The sequence below is a fragment of the Poecilia reticulata genome, chromosome 18 (genome assembly GCF_904066995.2).
Source record: "Poecilia reticulata chromosome 18, P_reticulata-male-v2, whole genome shotgun sequence".
NCBI lineage: Eukaryota > Metazoa > Chordata > Actinopteri > Cyprinodontiformes > Poeciliidae > Poecilia > Poecilia reticulata.
In genome coordinates, this window is record NC_088847.1 from 1,332,364 (window position 1) to 1,353,670 (window position 21,307).

Sequence of the window (21,307 nt, forward strand, 5' to 3'; positions counted from 1 at the left end):
TTACATAAAATAAACAGATAACAATGGTGAATACATTTCAACAGTATTATTTTAGTGCTCCCTTTAATTTTGTGAGCAGTGTGTAATTTTATACCGTGGAATGTAATTGTGTCTTTGTGTTTGCTGTGTTAATACCTTTTACAGTTAGGTGTCCATGCTGGAGACCATCCACAATGACGACACGAACAATATTCAGGTTGTCATTATCCACGATTTGCAACTGGTCCCACATTAAAGGACGAGATTGACCCTCCAGCAGAGTAAGACCTGCTCCAGAGAATATGATTGTTTAAATTTAATCTGCATAAATAAGGACAGACTGGCGACCTGCCCAGGGTGTACCCCGCCTCTCGCCCGGAACGTTAGCTTGGAGATAGGCACCGGCTACCCTCCCAACCCCACTAAGGGACAAAGGTGTACAGAGGGTGGGTGGATGGATGGATGGATGGATGGATGGATGGATGGATGGATGGATGGATGGATGGATGGATGGATGGATGGATGGATGGATGGATGGATGGAATACCGTCCCCAAATTAAAAACTTGTAACTTGAATTTAGGGCCTGAAAACATCAAATTGTTGAATAAAATTGAAGACAGTCAACAGTATAACACAGCACTATACTAAATAAAGACAGTGCACTGTGTGAAGGGAACTCAAAGGATTGGGACTGAACATCTGTGTAATAATAAGAAGACTGTTAATTAGTGAGGCTAACTAGAGGGAAATGATACAATGTGCAATGAAGCTTAAAGATTCATGTAATCTGATGAGTCCAGATGTAATCTCTTCCATACTGTTGGGGGCATTAGAATAAGAAGAGGGGCAGATGAAGTGATGCTCCCATCATGCCTAGTGTCTTCTGTACAAGCCAGTGGTGGCAGTGCTATAATCTAGGCTTGTTGCAGCTGGTTATACCTGGTCAGCAGACTACCTAAAAATGCTGAATGATTAAGTTATTCCATCAGTGGGTTGTTTCTTCCTTGTGAATATTCAAAGATGACAATACCACGATTCATCAGGCTGAAATGTTCAAAAAATGGTTTCAGAGAGCACGAGACATAATCCGACATGGGTTGGCCACCACAGAGTTCAGACCTTAACCCCACTGAGAATATTTGTGGTGTTCTGGAGAAGCTGTAATTTTGGATTAGGAGAGTCCATGAATACTAAAATCACTAAATTCATTAGTGAAGTCAATTCACAGACAAATGAATTGGTTTTGGGCGGGCTGCAGATAATGGCAACTGTTAATGATTGCATTGTGAGCCTGTGAGTATGGAAACGAGGTATTTGGAGATTTGGACAATTGGTTTGAAGACAGAGATGCCTCCTGAGTGGGGGTTATCTATGTAGGAGTATCCGGTGTTACGTCTAGTTTTGGTGAGAGAGAAAATTCAGTATGTTGTCTATAGTAAATTCCTTTAGTATTTGCCTTTTGTTGTTGAGAAACTGGGTGTTGGATAAAGCTGATTTGAGGGCATTTTTGTGGTGGAGACCTACAGATAGAAGGTAACATGGAGGATATTATTTGGGGCTATGTGACTGAAGCTCGGATGACATACACAGATGTTGTCGAGTTGGAGCAATAGTCTGACCAAAGTTTGGGGATACCGTTTTCAGTTGAGAAATTTGTAGAGAAATTTGGTAAAACAACAAAAAAAAAAAACGGAGCTGCAAGGGAATGGGGAGAATGGACGTGAAGGAGGAAGGACATAAAAGCTAAAAATCAAAACACAGCCATTATTTCACTGGAAGTGTCAGATGGAAAAAATGAAAATGGATGAGGTCCCAGATCATTACTATGAAGTGTGCATAAGGTTTAAATGCTTGCACGGTTTTAGGTGACAGGTTTTCTTTTATATTAAAACAAGATCCTTAGTTTTGCGTAATGTTTGAGTTTTAAAAAAACTTTTTAACATTTTGTGAAATTAATGTTCTGCTGAACCACAACAGTTTGTTTAATTTGTGTTACCTTTTTATTTCCATTTGATTAGCCAAATTAGTTTAGTTTTCTATTTATCTGACCCCCAAAGAAAGAAAAAGCAGAAAACCTGGAATGTTGTCTGTGATGTTATTGAAGTATTTAAAAAATATATTGCGACATAATTTTTTGTCAATATCCGGCAATAACCAGGTTTAAGTACCATTCAGTGGTAGGTACAAAAAGCAAAAATTAGCAGTATTTCAATGAATTTTGCTCTGACGGAGAATCGTAAGCCAAAAACGGCATCCAAATGTGCCATCTTCCTGTCATGTGATTACAACAACTCTATGAGGTCACTGTATCTGGGCAGGAGGTGGGGTGTTCTCTCACATACTGTAGGAGGGTTTGGAAGCAGGCACTATGGGCTCGTTTTTTAGCTTCATTGACTGTGTGGGTCAATGGGGACGGGCTGCACAGTGGCGCAGTTGGTAGAGCTGTTGCCTTGCAGCAAGAAGGCTCTGGGTTCGATTCCCGGCCACGGTCTTTCTGCATGGAATTTGCATGTTCTCCCTGTGCATGCGTGGGTTTTCTCCGGGTACTCCGGTTTCCTCCCACAGTCCCACAGACTTTAGGAGGGTCTAGGCCCCTGGGCTTGAGTCAAGGTACGGCCCCTACTTAATCATGGTTATGCAGTTGCACATTAACACACACACACGCACACATATTTCACACTGATTTCCTTCCCTTTGGGTGGTCAGCCGTGACTTACTTGTGGAATTGATCCTATCCACCTACAAAGTCACAGTCCATCATGAGATTACACAGTACCGCCCACAAGATCATCTCCCCATGCAAATTTTACATGGGGAAACAACTAAATGGTCACCAACTTAGTGACTTAAAAATTTCAGCAAGTCAAGTTTTTTTTGAAGATTGGTGATCGGCCATAAAATTGCAATCAGTGCACTGCTGCTTTCTTTTTGATCTGTCTGCAGAACGGTGGATTACTGTAATCAATGTAAAGACCATTACTACAAACAAAATACATTTAGTAGTTACTAAAGAAGTACTTGAACATTTTGAATATGTTTACATCAGAGGTCTCATTCTCGCGGCCCGCCGGACAATGTCTCGTGGCCCCCACCGTGGTATGAAAGTATAATATTAGTGCGGCCCACAGGGTGAGCGGACCTCTGAAGCAACTCCCGCCCGCCGTTCCTCGTCATGGCTGACATTCGGTCCTAGGCTAAGCTACACTGACTTCATGCACACTACGCTTGTAACAATAGTGTGGCGGATGATGGAACAGTCTGGTACCAGTTTCCCTTCCCTGCAGTCACCATTAGGGCCGTGCAGAGACCACTATAAGGGAAAGTGCTCAACAAAAAAAAAAGGGCTCATCTAACTGCATTCTAGGACAGAATATTAACAAAGCCACACAGCTTTCAGAGTTTAATAAACAATGATAAATTACAAAATTGTAAGATATACAATCAAAGCTAAGGAAAATCTTTATATAGAGCATGCAACTATGGATATGTAAAATATTTTATTAGTAATTTCTTTCTGCAGGTCTATTTTGTTATAGGAAAGTATTGCAATATTCAAACCCGCAATTTAGCAAGATATGTAAATCAGAGCTGGACCACCAGACATATTTTATCTTTACAGAATTACACTATTAAAATATAAACAAGGGCACAATGCAACCTTTTAGTGTAATCTATAAAAAAAGAGCTGCCTGTTTGCTAGACTTGCAGTGGAGATGAAGACGGTCCATTCAGGAAAGCAGAGCTGCATCAAACTTTAATGTGGAACTGCAGAAAGAAAAAAAAAAAGAAAAAATTTAATTGTTTAATGCATGTCACCATGAGAAAAGCCTACAGAGTTTTGCTAGAAAAACTTTTTAAAATTTTTAAATCACACATTTGTGTCTGAAAACAGACTTATTTGAGCATGTCAGAAATCTTTGATTGCTATTCTAAGTTTTTGTTTGTGACTCAAGTTTTGCTTGTGATTCTGACATGACGTCGTGGGCAGGGCCAAAAATCGCAACAAAAGATTTCTGATGTGTGCAAATAAAAGTTTGTTTGAGAAAATTAAATTAATTTTGAGAAAAGTTTTTTAAACAAAACAAAACCGCCAAGACTGCCCTCTGTCACCGATTCTGTTTTCATGGACAGAATTTCTAGGTGTAGCCAAGGTGTTGAGGGGATCCGTTTTGGTGGCCTTAGGATCGCATCTCTGCTTTTTGGGGATGATGTGGTCCCCTTGGCTTCATCAGATCGTGATCTGCAGCTCTCACTGGAGCGGTTCACGGCCGAGTGTGAAGCGGTCGGGATGAGGCTCAGTGCCTCTAAATCCGAGGCCATGGTCTTGAGACGGAAAAGGGTAGAGTGCCTTCTCCGGGTTAGGGGGGGTCGTCTTGCCTCAAGTGGAGGAGTTTAAGTATCTGGGGATCTTGTTCACGAATGAGGGAAGAAGGAAGCGGGAGATCGACAGGCGGATTGGGGCAGCGTCTGCCGTAAAACGGGCGCTGTACCGGTCCGTCGTGGTGAAGAGAGAGCTGAGTCAAAAAGCGAAGCTCTCGATTTACCGGTCGATCTACGTTCCCACCCTCATCTATGGTCATGAGCTTTGGGTCATGACCGAAAGAACGAGATCACGGATACAAGCGGCCGAAATGGGTTTCCTCCGCAGGGTGGCTGGGCTCTCCCTTAGAGATAGGGTGAGAAGCTTGGTCATCCGGGAGAGACTCAGAGTAGAGCCACTGCTCCTCCACGTTGAGAGGAGCCAGTTGAGGTGGCTCAGGCATCTGGTCAGGATGCCTCCTGGATGCCTCCCTGGTGAGGTGTTCCGGGCACGTCCCACCGGGAGGAGGTCTCGGGGAAGACCCAGGACATGCTGGAGGGACTTTGTCTCTCGGCTGGCCTGGGAACGCCTTGGGGTTCCCCCGGAGGAGCTGGAAGAAGTGGCTAGAAAGAGGGAAGTCTGGGCCTCCCTTCTGAAGCTGCTGTCCCTGTGACCCAAACCCGGATAAGCGGAAGAAAATGGATGGATGGATGGATTTTTTGTTTCAAAAAAAGAGAAATCATTACAATTATAAAAGTTTTGATTACAAATTTATTTTTACTTAACTGAGGTTAGTTTTTTTAATTCATTGAATAATTGGGGGGAAAAATTAACTCTGCGAAACAGACCCTAAACTTACTCAAAGTCTGGATTGAGTTTTATCCCCTTCATTAATGACACACTTTTATTACATTCATTATATCATGGTAATTCAGGGTGAGCTATTTTTAATTCTAAATGAATATCCTTGTTGGACTTTTATTTAAGTGCTATTCTCCTTCAAGATACATTTACCTAACGCTAGAATAAATGCAATACATTATGCAATTTCATCTCCTATCATCTTCATTATGGAGATAATAGGTTTTGGACTGGCGATGTGCCCCTTTTGCATAAGCAATACTGAAGAATGACTGCTATTATTAACGATACAGGGAAGGAGTTTTTTAGTTATCTAGCTTTGCTAGCAAAGTCGTTAGCTAGCAGCTAGCTAATAGCACAACAACAACAGCCTAATGTCTGTATGATAAAACTACTGAATCGATAATAACAGTTTCTCCTCACCTGGCTGTCTCCTCCCGCTCAGTAGTTCTTCAGAGAAAGGCAGACGCAGAGACCTGTCAGTGTCTGTTGCATTTCATTACCTCTCTGCTTAAACTGCGACTCCGAGCTGAAGCAGAAACGATACGTTTTCTGTCATCTGACAAGTAGCAAGTCTACTCCACTTTATTCACCGTTTTTTTTTTTTATTCACCAAAAAGTGTTCTGTAATATGGAATGTTCGCTACGTTGAGCTCCGCAGTTAGCCACCTTACCTCACTGTAATTACCTCACTGTGTAGAGGTAATTACGTTGTGCATCACGGGCAAAAGGTCAAAGGTAACAAGGTGACCGGAGTTCTTATTATGTTGTTTTTCTTGAAAAATACAACAACAAAAAAATTAATAAACAGCTAAATGCTACCGGTCGATGAGAAAAACAGCAGATTCTCACACCCTCAGCATAAATATAGCCGTGGACAAGATCACTGATGGCTATTGTTCTTGCAAGGCTGGGTAAGTCGGGCATTCATGGTTTTGAGGGTTCGAATGTGCCTAGGACTTATACACGGTACTCGGTGCTAGCGTGGCTAACACGATTACAGTTTAGTAAAAAGCCTTTTCAGGTGAAATAAAATCTTTAATGTATGTCAGATACCGTACACATTGCATATTGATCTGTTCAGCTAACGTAAGGCTGTAACAGACAGGCTTCAGGATGTAGAAGTTGTATCGGTACTGCCATTATGCTGTACTTGGCTAAAAGGTTTTCATAATGGATGTGTTTATTATTGACATATTGAATTATTCAATCACTAAACACAAAGAAAGCAAAGCAATAACACTTACACCAGCAGACACTCCTTTGTTCTTATTGATCCTACGACGGTTGAGCTGCAAATGCGGTCGTGCACAAGCTTTGATCCAAGCAAGGCTTTCCGTTTTAGATTTTGGAAATCTGAATTTTAGTTCCACAAACACGATCAGGATACCTGACATCGCCTGTACAGATACCCCACTGACAAAGAACCAATTTTTTTCGACTCCTGACTCAAAAACTTTCTGTCGGTCTGGTAGTCCACAATGTATATTAGCATGAGTTTGTGAGATGGTAAGGCACGTGATAGCTGCGCTGTGACGTAAAATGGGCATTAGCCAATGAAATGTGGCCCCTGCGGTAAGGTCCATGAGGTGGGCTGCCTTCTATGTCCAGCTCTTCTACTATTGGTCAATAAACAGGAAAGGGAACGATCCGTGTGCAGATCGATTGCGAATGCCTGCGCTTCACAGTGACGTCAGACAATGGTCGCCATAACTCGAAGAGGTGTATCTTTACTTCCGGTGTGATTTTACCTCGGGAAACCTAACTGAAAAATTCACGAATACTCATTATCTTAAGGATACAATAAAAGGTAAGGTTAATAACAGCATTTAAGTGTTAATATAGCTGTTATTACTCTGTAAATTCACCATTCTCTCACTGTGTATGAAATAAACAGTCTCCGATCGGAGAGGCACAGTTAAGAAAAATATACACCGCTCTGTCAGTGCTGTAACGTTTAGAGATTCACTTTATTTATCAACTTTAATAATACAGCATTTAAGTGTTAGATAACCGTTATTACTCATTGTCAATCCACCATTCTCTGACTGTGTATATAATAAACAGCCTCCGATCGGAGAGTAAACCAGCTAGCAGCAGCTTTTGCCACAGTTGGGAAAATACACCGCTGCCTGTCAGTGCTGTAACGTTAAAAGGTTCACTTTCTGTATCAACTTTAATAAAACAGCATTTAAGCGTTAGCCGTTATTAGACATTGTCAATTTACCATTCTCTAACTGTATTCAAAGGAACCAGCCTCCGATCGGAGAGTAAACCAGCTAGTAGCAGCTTTAGCCACAGTTAGTAAACATACACGTAAACCGCTGCCTTTCAGTGCCGTGTTGTTAAAAGTTTCACTAAAATCACTTACATCTTCCAACACTGTTGTTTAGAAAAGCATTTTAAATATTGATTTAAGCGCCGTCTGCCAAATAATTTACATATTCTGATGTGATTCATAATTTCTCCATTTGTTATGTTGTCCATCTTTCTCAACAGTAGCCGATCTAACAACCTACCATATCTGAGATGGTCTTGTTCCTTTGTGGATGGCAAGTTCAGTCAATCAGCTGTGGGACATCTGCTGCCTAATGTCAAACTATCATGGGCCTCTTGATTTAAAAGGAGACAAACCAGTACAGAGCCTCCCTGTGCAAGTCACACTTCTTGGATGAACACTCCAAGCAGCTGTTAGAAATTAAATCTTTGTGTATCTATTCTGTACTACCTATATGTATCCATTAATAAATGAATTGATGTTGTGTAGAGTTCTGTAAAAAAAACTATTGTTAATAGCTTCTATTGTTAATAGCTTCTCTTGAGTAATCTACATATGTGCAACTTCTACATTTAAATTGCTTCTTTTTGTAAATTTTAAACATCCGGCAACGAAATATGAGGAGAGGAAATGCTCAAATTAAAGCTGTCATTGTGGACGAAAGACATTAGGTTTGTGGCTGTTTCTTTAAAACATCTATTTAATAATTATATTAAACACTGTACATGGTTACTACATTACACAAACATAATTACCACAGTTAATAATTTAAGTCATTGATAGAGAAAATGTATTTACAAAAGGCATATCAATTTTATTTCAATAGTATGGAGCTCTGGACAAAACATCAGCTGTAGCAATATTTTTGCCAGCCACATGGAAAATACTGTAGGAAAATCTCATTAGTCGTATTCGTAGTCGCTGTATGCGAGAAGGAAGCTTGTTTAGACTCTTCGACCCCAACAACAGGACTAATGGCTTATGATCGGTTTCAATGTGGAAACTCTTCCCGATCAGAAACACGGCAAACCTCTCACAGGCCCATGTTGAAGCGAGAACCTCTTTCTCAATCTGAGCATACCTCTGCTCCGTGTCGCTGAGAGACCGTGATGCATATGCCACTGGCTTCCATCCTGTATCAGTGTGTTTCTGGAGGAGAACTGCACCGAGTCCATACGATGATGCATCTGCTGACACACGTGTCTCTGCATTCGGGTCATACAATGCTAGTCCTGGTGATGTTGTCAGATCTGTTTTAATAGCGCCGGAAGCTTGTTGCTGCAGTGAACCCCATGACCACATGTTTGACTTCTTCAGAAGATCTCTCAAAGGTCTGGTTTTCTCTGCCAAGTGGGGAAGCAACTTCCCAAGATGGTTCACCATACCCAGAAAGCGTCTCACCTCACTTATATTTCTGGGCTCCTCCATGGCTCTTATAGCACTGACTTTATCCGGGTCTGGACTGACCCGGATAAAGTCTTTGTTCTGCATTTAGAAAACTCACATTTGTCATTTAGTGTTACGTTCGCCTCCTGGAGTCGAAACAGTGCCTTCCTCAGTCTTTCATCATGCTCCTGCTGTGTCGTCCCCCAGATGAGGACATCATCCATCTGACAAAGGACTCCATCCAGGCCCTCCAGAATCCATGTCATGCGCTTCTGGAAATGCTCTGGTGCTGATAAAATCCCAAAGCAGAGCTGATTGTAGCAATAGCGCCCAAAAGGTGTAATGAATGAAGGTGGTGAGCAGGGAAGACTTCCTCGACAGTGGAATCTGCCATAATCCAGCATTGGCATTCAATTTGGAGAACACTTTTGCTCCTGCTAGCTGTCCGAGCGTGTGCTTTACTGATGGGAGAGGATGTTTTTCTCTCATGACATATTTATTCAGTTCTGTGAGATCAATGCATATTCTCACCTTGCCCGAGCTCTTGGGGACAACCACCATAGGTGGTACAATTCTTTAGATGGTATTTTGGCTCCGACACACACCAGTCTGTTGTCTCCTCCGCTTTGGTGATGACCCCTTCCCGCTGCATACGGTTGAGCTCCTCTTTAACCTTCGGCAGTAGGGGGAGGGATATCCGCCTCGGCGTTGAGAGGGAGAAAGGCTGCGCATCTGGTGACAGAACAATGTTATACTCGCCCTCCATCAGTCCAAGTCCTGTGAAAAGTTTAGGAAACTCCTGCTTCCCAGCGTCAATTGAGTCTAAACTTATTTGGTTTACTCTGGCAACCAATTTTAATGTAATTGCAGCACGTCCACTCAGCAGTGATGTACATAAATCCTTCACAACAAACACTGTTGTTGCTGAGTGTTGCTGTAAACATGCCTTTCACCTTCAATCCGGTGCCTACTGGTCCCTGTAGGATTTACTTTGGTTTATCTAATTTGCCAAATTGGTACTGAGAATACAATGTTAATGGGACAGCAGTGAGAACAGCTCCTGTATATATTTTAAATACAGTCTTATGTTTTTCCACCAGTATGTCCGTCATCCATGGATTGTCTTTAACTTCTGCAGAAAGAGATCCCAGGAAAGCAATATCAATGTCTGTATCTGTGATTTCTGTAGCAAATCCAGCATTCACTTCACATATTTTCTTATTTCTACAGACCCTTGCAAAATGTCCCTTTTTCCCTCAATAATTGCAGGCTGCTTCTCCCGCAGGGCATTGCTGCATACTGTGTCCTTTCGTGTCGCCACATCTTCTGCACTGTTCCTTTTTATCCTGTGTTGCTTTTGTGACGATATGTTTGTGCAGCACCTTCGGTTATCTGGAGCGCCCGCTCCCGCTTGCGTGAACGCGGTCCACCTGCGCACCAGAAATGTCTGACTTGAAGTTAGCATGAAGCATTTCCTGTTGCTTTTTTACTAGCCCGCTATGACGGGCTCTGTTTAACGCCTTCTCTAGCGTCAGTTCAGCGTCCATTTGTAGCTGTTCTGATAGATTCGCCGTGGGTCTGAGATAAAAGACTGTCTCGCACCATCTCATCATGCAAAGTCCCATATCCGCAGTATTCAGCCAAACAGTGTAACGCTGTGTGAAAGCCGTCAATGGACTCACCCATCTCCTGTTGGCGCTGATTGAATTTCACCCGCTCAAATATAACATTCCGGCGGGCTACGAAGTGAGCATCCAGCCATCCTTTAACAGTCTTGTACTCACTCGCTTCTTGCGGAGTTAGATGCAGGGAAACCAGTATATCTTCTGCCTCGTTCCCCATGGTGTAGGTCAGCGTATTTACTTGGTTTTCGTCCGCTTGTGTCTCCAAACCAGACGCGATACGAAACCTCTCAAAACGCTTTATCCATTTCGTCCAGTCTTCAGCTCTGAATGTGAACTTTTCTGGCGGGGCGACTTGAAACTGGTTCATAATGTTGTCGTTCTTATTTATTCGAGCCGTCAGTTCTCACTTGTTCTCTCTTTGCTAAGTAGTCTATACTTCTGACACCATGTTCTGTTCTCCGATATGTACATTCAACAATATCTTGAGGCTACACAGAAGCACGCGTGAGACAACTCTTAGCAGGTACTCCATTATTCTGGTCCGCCCCCAAACACAATACAGCACACACCTGTATCCACGGATAGCCTGATACTACAAAACTGGTGTCAATCAGCGAGGAATTTGTCCAGTTTAGATTATGTTGATGAAGAAAATTTGTTTGCAAATAATGATATATCTTTAAATCGTATTTGTGGCAGCAGCTTTAGAGTCCAGAAACAGCGTTAACTACTTCAGGACTGTTGAACAGAAGCCAAAAGCGCCAAATAGGTAGGCATTCACAATCGATCTGCACACTGATCGTTCTCTTTTCTGTTTATTAACCAATAGTAGAAGAGCTGGACATAGAAGGCAGCCCACCTCATTAACATAACGATGCAGCAGAAATACAGCGAGCAAATAAAACAGCAAAAAATACAGCAAACGGAAATAGAGCAAACTGAAAAACAGCGAGAAGAAAAACAGCGAGCAGAAAAGGGAGAAGCAAAAAAAATCAAAGCAAAGTATCTATTTTTCTTGACGGAAACTCATGTGTAAGGGGAAATGAAAAAGGAAATATATATTTATGCTTTTATTTCTTATCAAAATATATATTTATTCTTTTTTATATTTATTGTTTTATTTATTGTGTAGGATATATATTATTATTTTATTTATATATTTCTACATTTATTTTTATATGTATTATTTTATTTATTATTATGTTGAATATATATTTATTCTTTTATTGATATGCAGTTAGATAGGGCAGTTCCCCTGGACTGGCAGACTGGGGTGGTGGTCCCCTTGTTTAAAAAGGGGGACCGGAGGGTGTGCTCCAATTACAGGGGGATCACACTCTTAAGCCTCCCTGGTAAGGTCTATTCAGGGGTCCTGGAGAGGAGGGTCCGTCAGATAGTCGAACCTCGGATTCAGGAAGAGCAGTGTGGTTTTCGTCCTGGTCGTGGAACACTGGACCAGCTCTACACCCTCAGCGGGGTCCTGGAGGGTGCATGGGAGTTCGCCCAACCAGTCTACATGTGTTTTGTGGACTTGGAGAAGGCGTTCGACCGTGTCCCTCGGGGGGCCCTGTGGGGGGTACTCCGGGAGTATGGGGTACCGGGCCCTTTGATACGGGCTGTCAGGTCCCTGTATGACCGGTGTCAGAGTCTGGTCCGCATTTGCTCAACTAAAACAGCAGAAGATGCTTCAGCACTGAGGGATACTGTTGTTCGGATCGATGGACTATTGATGTAAGGGCTCCACAAACAACATTTCACAAGTAAGATGGACATATTATTGTGTATATATTGTGATTAGATTATTAATTTACTGTATTTATGTCCACCGGCGAGATACCAGCTAATATTAGCTATAGTGCTTGATGTAATACCGGGGTTCATACTGAGATTCCGTAAATCTAAAAACGTAATTATTCTCTAACATTGACTTAGATTATCTGACACAAGAGCCTACATTAGAAATGAAACAATGTAACATATATTGTAAAACTTATGTGTTAAAACATTCACCAGCAAAGTTTACACATGTGGTAAAGACTATTATTTATATGTAATTCTTTCACTCTGTCAAAAGTAAGATAGCTCCCAAATCTTCCGTTTGTGTTTTGAAGGTTTCCTAAAGACACGATGTGAGGAAGAAGAGGGAGAATCTATAAAGAGAGACGATTCACTGCAGCACGGATGAATCTCACATCGGATTTTGGACTCAATCTCAGCTGCTGAATCTCTGAAGATAGAACTCGTCGGCTGAAAACACATACATACATACATACATACATACATACATACATACATACATACATACATACATACATACATACATACATACATACATACATACATACATACATACATACATACATACATACATACATACATACATACATACATACATACATACATACACACACATGTATCCAATATATATTATTCAGTATTAATCATTATTTATTTGTCATTATTAATCATTATTTATTTGTGTTTGTATAGTTATATAAATATGTATTGATATTACTAAATAATTTATTAAATAAATTATGAACGGCTGTGTGCTTTGTAATATGCTCATCATACATCAATATCAGAATATTCCATTCCTATTCTATTGTTATAGCCACTAAGCATATTTAAATATGCTGAACTATGTATTGAAAACATACTTAAAAAATACAATTGTTTATAAATGTAGCTTTGATAGATGTTTGAATATGGTTTCCAGTGACAAAAAAGCGTGTTATGATCGATTAAATGCACTGATACGTCAATGTGCCTGCTGAGTGGAGTGGTGGACCGCTCCAAGATGGCTGCCCTAAAGCTCGTCAGCGACAATAGGCGAGAGCAGTTCATGAGGCGTCTATTCTTATATTATGTCTATGGTGAGTAGTCTCACAAACAGGCGCAGAGACAGGTCTCACAACGCATTGTGGGAAGAATAAATATTCTTCCCACAATTATTAGAATATTAGTGGGAATTGTGGGAATTACAAAACAATTGTGGGAATTAGAAAACAATTATTATTTCTATGAATTTTTGAGTGTGAATTAAAATCCTTAGTATCAAAGTTGAAAAATTTAGAGACATAAACAATTATCCACTGTCTTTATTTAATTTTTTATTTTGGACTGTGAGTAAGAACCACATGTGTGACGCTTATAGTCGTCAGTCTCGGACTGGATATAATTGTGTATGAGGTTCAGCCATTGTATTGTTGCAGTGTCAGCCTTAATACTATGATGATGGACCTGGCAAAAGCTTCAGTAATTGCACTTTGGTGATGAACTATGTTATACTGCCTTAATGTAATCCTGGGCAAGTCAAACTGTGCAGTCTATAGCTAGAATGCCTTTCCAAAGAATGGGTGCTCCTCTGCAGGCCCCATTTAAATTTCTTCAAGAATTTTCTAGTTTACTATTAATTTTGGCATTACTTGCACCGTAAAAGATAAATTATCTTCTAAAACACCATATTTTTCCATTTTCTTCTGGATGTAGAGCTAATTAGATGACATAAAGAATACCTTTATACATTATAAATAATATCTACATAAATAAGACATGAAAAACAACATGATCAACTATAATAAAAATACCATTTGCAATGTATACATAAGAAATTTAATTGAGCAAAAGTCAATAACTAACAAATGAATTAGGTTGACCAGGGTTGTTAAACAGATGCAAGCAAAAATTCACATTTTTGTTTTTACTGTGCCATGTATGTTATTCTGAGAGACTTTTTGTTAGCAGTCTTATATATAGGAAAAAATATGATTAAACTATTTAGTCTACTAAGGTGGACATTTTCCTTCGACTCTAAAACGATCAACTAAATCGTATTCATAGAATCACAATATCAACTATTTGTGTATCAAGTAAAACACTTAGCATGCTACAGGTAAATATCATTTACTTTGGTTAAGAATAATTATTGCACTGTCAATAAATGACTTGTAATCAATGTTCTTAGGTACTAGAGGAACACAATAACGCCTTCAAAGGCTCAAATTGACAAAAAAAAGAGGATGGATGCTCTCTGCTGAAATATTCCTATGTAAGGAATATTTCCTTCCATGTTCTTTCAGCAAACAATTGAGACAGAGTTGTTTTTGGTTTCACCACTATTTTGCCAGCCATTAAAATTATTCTTAATCTTAGTCTGCAGCTCATGTTACCAAACCAGCTGAGGAGATGAAAAGTTAAAACACTCGACAGTTAAAACTTGAGATGAGTTAAAACTCAAGTTAAAATGTTAAGTTTTATCATTTTAACTCAACAACCTCTACTGAACTAGATGTTGCACTCAAATTGAACTGACAGTTCAGGAATGACCCAAGCTATTTAAAATTCGCCAAAGTTTCAACAGGTTGGCCATCGAGTGAAACTGGAACCACTTTCAGGTCTTGTTTAAGTCACTTAATTAGCTTTACTTCATTAAGAAAATGAAAAGGTATGGTGTTTTGTGAGGGAATTTATCTTTTACAGTTCCAGTAATGCCAGAATTAATAATAAATAATAAAGACTTTGTGGTATTCTGACTTAGTAGTGTAATTGTATTAGTTGAGTTCCCATGTCACTAAAGGCAATAGTAGACCCGAAAAGATGCGACTAAGCAGCAGATTTAGAAGTACACCGAAAGCTACATAATTTAAGAAACTGTGAGTTGCGCTGAAGTAAACAAAAAAAAGAAGTTCAAATACATGCTGAGAGTAAAGCATGTATTCAATAACACAGCTATTTCCTGTACTATTTACGGGAGACCACATAGGAAATTGCGCCCCCTTCACTTCCGGAGTGTAATGGTCCCATTTCCAAAAAAGGTATGAAACTGACAGTGGTCCGTCCCCACCCCTTTCTGTTAGCTGCAGCAAAGTGTACTTTCTGCAGAGTGCAGAGTAACGTATCCCCACAAGTGTAGAGGCGTGCAGCTGGTGCCTACAGTTTCCATTGTTGATGTGCATTGATGTATTGTAAGTAATTCTTTATTTGTTTGTTGTATTAGAGTAGTTATATTGGTAGTTTCCGCTTGTGTTGGGTGTTGACACTGATGTGTATTAGTCTGTTGTGGGCCGGCCCAAGCCTCAGGGCCGGCCCAAGCCTCCATGGGGCCCTAAGCGAAATTTTGTTTTAAGGCCCTCTAGTTCTACTTACAATATAGTCTGGCTGCAATCAGCAGCTTGATCATTAGATCATTCACACACCTGCTATGAACTTATTGCATCTTAGGCAGTGCTGGTTACATTATATACATGTATAATAGGATACATTTATTGGCCAACTGATTTATCGACCAGTGGATTTCATTGCGCTGATTTCCTTAATTTTGGAGGATTGTGATTGGCCGATAAGCCCATTTTATCCCCTAATCTTATCTTTGTCAGCAAAGGTTTAAAAATCAGTCTCTGTCCTCTTGTGCTCTACAGTGAGAGGTTTGACTGACAGACCGACCCACCAGGTCAGATTTGCACGTTTGCAATTAACAATATTCACCCCACTGTTGCCAACTCAGTGACTTTCTTGCTATATTTAGCAACATTTCAGACAAAAACAATTCATATCAGCCAAAATCAAAATCAGCAGGTCAGGCTTTTTAAAGATTGGTAACCAGGGATCAGCCAGAAAATTGCTATCGGTGCAGTCAAACTTAAGATGGAATACATATACACATATTCATGACATTGTTTGATTAAATACATTTCTCTTAAGCATTACTCCTATAGCTAAAAATTTAATTTATACCAGGTGAGTCTTTCTCCCCTGAAAATGTGGATTGGTACTGGACTGATTCTGAGCCTTCAAATTATTTTAACAGAAGTTTCACATAACTTAGAAGTTGATGTAAAAATAATGTTTCTTTTAGCCACAAAATGATTATGCTCAGCAGCAAACAACATATCCCCAACTACAGCATACATCAGCTCATCGATGTAACAGCTATGTAGCCTGACGTAAAAACATTTTGCTAGACCATGTCAAACATTGAGAAGGTTCAATTATTGTTATCAAATGTTATCAAACACGCCATTTTGAAGCCAAAAATACCTCAAATATACAGAGCCAACATGAAAATCAATTCAACTAGGGTTGCCACCTTTCAGAAATCCAAATAAGGAACGCCCACCATGGTGCGTCGTCCTACTCTCATGTGGTGGGACGTCCGCTGCAGTGATAGACATTATTTTATGACAGTGTTTTTTGTTTTTAAAAAGTGATCCACTGAGCAATCGTTCATGCATATAGGTCAGTTAGAGTACCCCACAATTGTACTCCAATCAGAGTAGCATACCTTAAATGTGTTTAATTTAGCAAGTGTAAAAAGTATTTGGTAAACTACTCAAGTACTAAGTAACTGATCATAACACCTGATTTAATATTCAAAATGTGTCCTCAGAGAGCCAAAAGTATAAAAGTTATGTGAACATTCTGGTATTTTTCAGTGTTTTTTGAAACAAAAAAAAAAACAGCAATATTTCATCATTTGATATATTAAGTCAACCTGGTCTCCAGAGATCCAGGTTGAAAATCCCTGGCAGATGGAAAGTGTGATCCTATCTCTTTACAGCAGCTAAAAGTGCAGCACTAAAATATTTAATTCATTGTTAAAGTAAAATTGTGAAGGTTAAAACAATCCACCACTGATTATTAACATAAGACATTTATTTAGTATAATTTCTTAGGTACCCCGTTGGCCCCCATCTAGAACCACTCCTGGGCTGCAAGTCTGTGTCTGGCGCATTAAATGACCACTGAATTCATAAAATATAGCAGCATTTCAAAATAAAGCATACAGAAAGCATGAACAAACCTTTTAAAGTAGAAAATATTGATGTCTATTTGTATGATTTGTTCTTTAAAAGACCATTAGTATTACTTTGGCTAATATTATTAATAAGCAAATAATCAAACCAATATAGCCGACTAAAAGCACAATAAAAAACTTAATTAATAATAAAATGTTCTAACATATCAGCCTCAGGAGATGATTGAGAGATGAAGAGATGCTAATTTCTGGTTCTTTAGGCTCTAACGCGTCTACAGTTCCTCTCTTGATCCATTCTGTCTGGTAATCACACTTCGCCACGATGGACACATTTTTTTTAAATTCATCCTTTATTCATCCTCACAAAAATTATTCCCACTCAAGTATGTATCTTTACAAGAGGTTTTGCTTCTAAGGACGGTGGAGTATCAGGTCAAGGACGTTTTAAAAAGACCCGGGTTGATAGCACCGCGGCTGCGTAGTGTCCGTTTCTAGGCAACCGTGACAACAGCGTCGGTCCGTAGCGTTCTCGGGTCCTTTAGCTCCTGCCACCAGTGTTTTATTTTGGTCGTTATTGTTGCACTTAATGTTGATATGTGTATGTGATAGGCGTGTCTATCGGACATTTATAAAAATACGGAACAAATCGCGTGCCGTATCGCGGGACGCAACATTTAACAGCCAAATATAGGACGATTCCGTATTTTACGGGACGGGTGGCAACCCTAAATTCAACCCTAGCATAAATGTCTGGCAGTTAAACTGGACCGTTCCAGGTCATTGTCAAGCTCATTTTCTATTAGCAGCTTTAAAAATCGTTTACATTACATTACATTACCAAGACACATTAAAACAAACCTTCATCTTGGCTTTTCTCTATTCTTCTTTTTTCTTTTCTCCATCCTTGAAGGATAAGTCCTTTTTTGAGACATTGTTTTGCTTTTTCATCCCTTAAAATACGAAATCGTCCGGTATTTGGCTGTTAAATGTTGTGATACGGGATTTGTTCCGTATTTCTATAAATGTCCGATAGACACGCCCATCGCACACATAAATACTAATTATGTGTAACCAAAATAAAACACAGGAAATATTAAGGTCAGCTAAATAGTCGTGGCAGGATGTAAAAAGGACCACAAAGAAAGCTACAGCCCAATGCTGTTGTAGTTGCCTCGAGACGGACACTACGCAGCCGCGGTGAACTGCTATCAACCCGCGTCTTTTTAAAATGTCCTCAGCCAGATACTCCACTGTCCTTAGAAGCAAATCCTCTCGTAAACAGGCCCAGCGGCATGGGCGGGCATTGGGGTGCATTGCCTGCCCACAGAGTCAGCCGTGCTCCCCTTGGACTGGAAGCTGTTTGTTGTTTTTACCTCAGAATGGCCAACTCTCTTATTCCTATATCGATTTGATACAGTAGGGGCCATGGTCTTATGCTGGAAAAGGGTAGAGTGTCTTCTCCGGGTCAGGGGGGTCGTCCTGCCTCAAGTGGAGGAGTTTAAGTATCTGGGGATCTTGTTCACGAATGAGGAACGAAGGGAGCGGGAGATCGACAGGCGGATTGGGGCAGCATCTGCCATGAAGCGGGCACTGTACCGGTCCGTCGTGGTGAAGAGAGAGCTGAGCCAAAAAGCGAAGCTCTCGATTTACCGGTCGATCTACGTTCCCACCCTCATCTATGGTTATGAGCTTTGGGTCATGACCGAAAGAACGAGATCACGGGTACAAGCGGCCGAAATGGGTTTCCTCCGCAGGGTGGCTGGGCTCTCCCTTAGAGATAGGGTGAGAAGCTCGGTCATCCGGGAGGGACTCAGAGTAGAGCCGCTGCTCCTCCATGTCAAAAGGAGCCAGTTGAGGTGGCTCGGGCATCTGGTCAGGATGCCTCCTGGACGCCTCCCTGGTGAGGTGTTCCGGGCACGTCCCACCGGGAGGAGGTCTCGGGGAAGACCCAGGACACGCTGGAGGGATTACGTCTCTCACCTGGCCCGGGAACGCCTTGGGATTCCCCCGGAGGAGCTGGAAGAAGTGGCTGGAAAGAGGGAAGTCTGGGCCTCCCTTCTGAAGCTGCTGCCCCTGTGACCCAACCCCGGATAAGCGGAAGAAAATGGATGGACGGACGGTAAGGGCTTCCGCACTTGCAATATTAGCGCCTTCTGTCACTTTTTTCAGCCATTAAAACTGTTTACTTGTGGTTAACACATTGTTACCTGTTTTTCCGAGCTGCCTTTAAACGCAATCTGAGTGCTACGATGCTCGCGCTGGGTTTACACCTGTGCGGCAGCAAAGGAGACCTGCTGCTTCTGTGCAGAGCTGCACAGGTGTGTGTTAGAATTATGGCAGCAAAACGCAAAGAACTTTGCACAGTTTTTCCCCCAAACTCAAGGGCGTGGTATAGGGGGGAAAGTGATGACAATTCTAGGGACCCTGATCAACAGGGGGCCCTCCACAATTTATTTAATTTATTGTTCATAGAAATAAAAGAATGGGGCCCTGTCAATTACAAAATTAATCATATTGTATTTTTGAACATTGTTTTTAGCAGTAAAAATGTAAAGTTCCTTCTCCCAGACCAAAAAACACACATCCATATTTGCCCTGAACCCCCACCCCATATAATGATTCGCTCGAGTGACGCTGTTCAGCAGCAAACAGTAGGAAACAAGAACGTCTGTGGCAGTTACTATGCTGCTAAGAGAAGTTAGAAAATCAGGTTTTCAAAACCATAGAGCGAGCGAGAGAGAGAAAAAGGCAAGAGTGTCAATTTATAACCCAGTTTTTCTCCTAGAGAGGTGAGTAGACTATATGAGATTATCAACCATTTAGCATAGTTAGCTTAGCAACACACTTCTGTTTGCCTCCATTTCACTAGCATTTAATGAATTAAGGGAAAAAAATACCAACATATTCACATATTTAACTTGTTCCTTTTATCTTTTACCACACTTAACAACAGATGAGTCAGTCAGCAGCGGCTCTAACCCACGTTCCTCCTGACCTATTCTGTCCAAAGTGAAATTAAAGCTGCAGTATGTAACTTTTATTAAAAAAAATTTTTTTCACATATTTGTTAAAACTGTAATTATGTTGTGACTGTATGTTATGAGAGATAATCTGTGAAAAATCTATTTCCTCAGCTTCCTCCCAGTTCTATCTAAAAACAACCAGTCAGCACAGGAGAGTTTTAGTGCTGTCAGTCACAATCTCATGTGGCTGCTCATCCTTCCTCTCCCTTGCTCTGTGCTATTCTGTAGCTAGCATAGCCTGTTGCAAATGCTTAGTCTAGTAAGCATAGCTACCAGTGATGACAGATGTACAATTTTCCTGTAACAATAAGTTGTTTCTCCACCATTAGCACATTTAGCAGTGAGTAAAGGAGGATGATTGACAGCGCTAAGACCCCCCTACTGGTTCTGATTGGTTGTTTTGGTCAGAACGGTGCATTACTTTAGCTAGCAATAGTAGTTCAGGAAGGAGATGGAGGAGATTGATTGTTTTCACAGATTATATGTCTCATAACAAACTGCTACAACATTGTGACAGCTTTAACAAATATGGAGAAAATGTTTTTTTATTAAAGCTACATACTGCAGCTTGAATAGAATGCAACTACATAGCATTTTTTGAGAAGTCTGGATTTCTTCATGTATATTTTGCATGTTGCCTGTGACTGTTGCTCGTGGGGCGAGACATTTCAGTATCTAAAACTAATAGAAAAAAATTAAGCAACCTACTTGCATACTGTATGCATACTGAATTTTACTCTTGCATGTAAAATTCATGAGCAGTAAATATTGTACTAGTTATCAGTATTGGACCAAAGAAAGCAAGGCAGTTGCAAGCCTTTGAAATTGTGACGCTTTTGATGGGTGAGATAGACTCAAGAAATTCTTGCAGCAGCTGCATGAGGGGGGGCTCCAATTAAATTTTTTGTCAGGGGGTCCAAGATTCCTGGCAGCGCCCCTGCCCAAACTACTCAACTGAGTTGAGTAAAGCTTTTGGATGCAGGTAATGTTAGCTAAAAGATGACTAGCTAATACCAGTACAGCATGTTAAGCTTGTTAACTAGTGTTAAGAAAATATATTTAAAATAAGCTAGTTTTAAAATTTAACATGACTTGA

At 40.6% G+C, this 21,307-nt stretch overlaps 1 protein-coding gene across 10 annotated transcripts in view; it reads right to left on the reverse strand.

The window, feature by feature from the left end:
• Positions 1–21,307, reverse strand: part of frem1a (Fras1 related extracellular matrix 1a) — a 206,831-nt gene that overhangs the window by 133,420 nt on the left and 52,104 nt on the right. For all 10 annotated transcript variants that reach the window (XR_014084602.1, XM_081599272.1, XM_017310424.2 and 7 more), the window contains one exon: positions 136–267. Coding sequence is in view for 9 of the 10 variants with exons in the window: in XM_081599272.1 (XP_081455398.1) it covers positions 136–267 (132 nt within the window). In the remaining variant the exon portion in view is untranslated. The remainder of the gene's footprint in view (positions 1–135; positions 268–21,307) is intronic.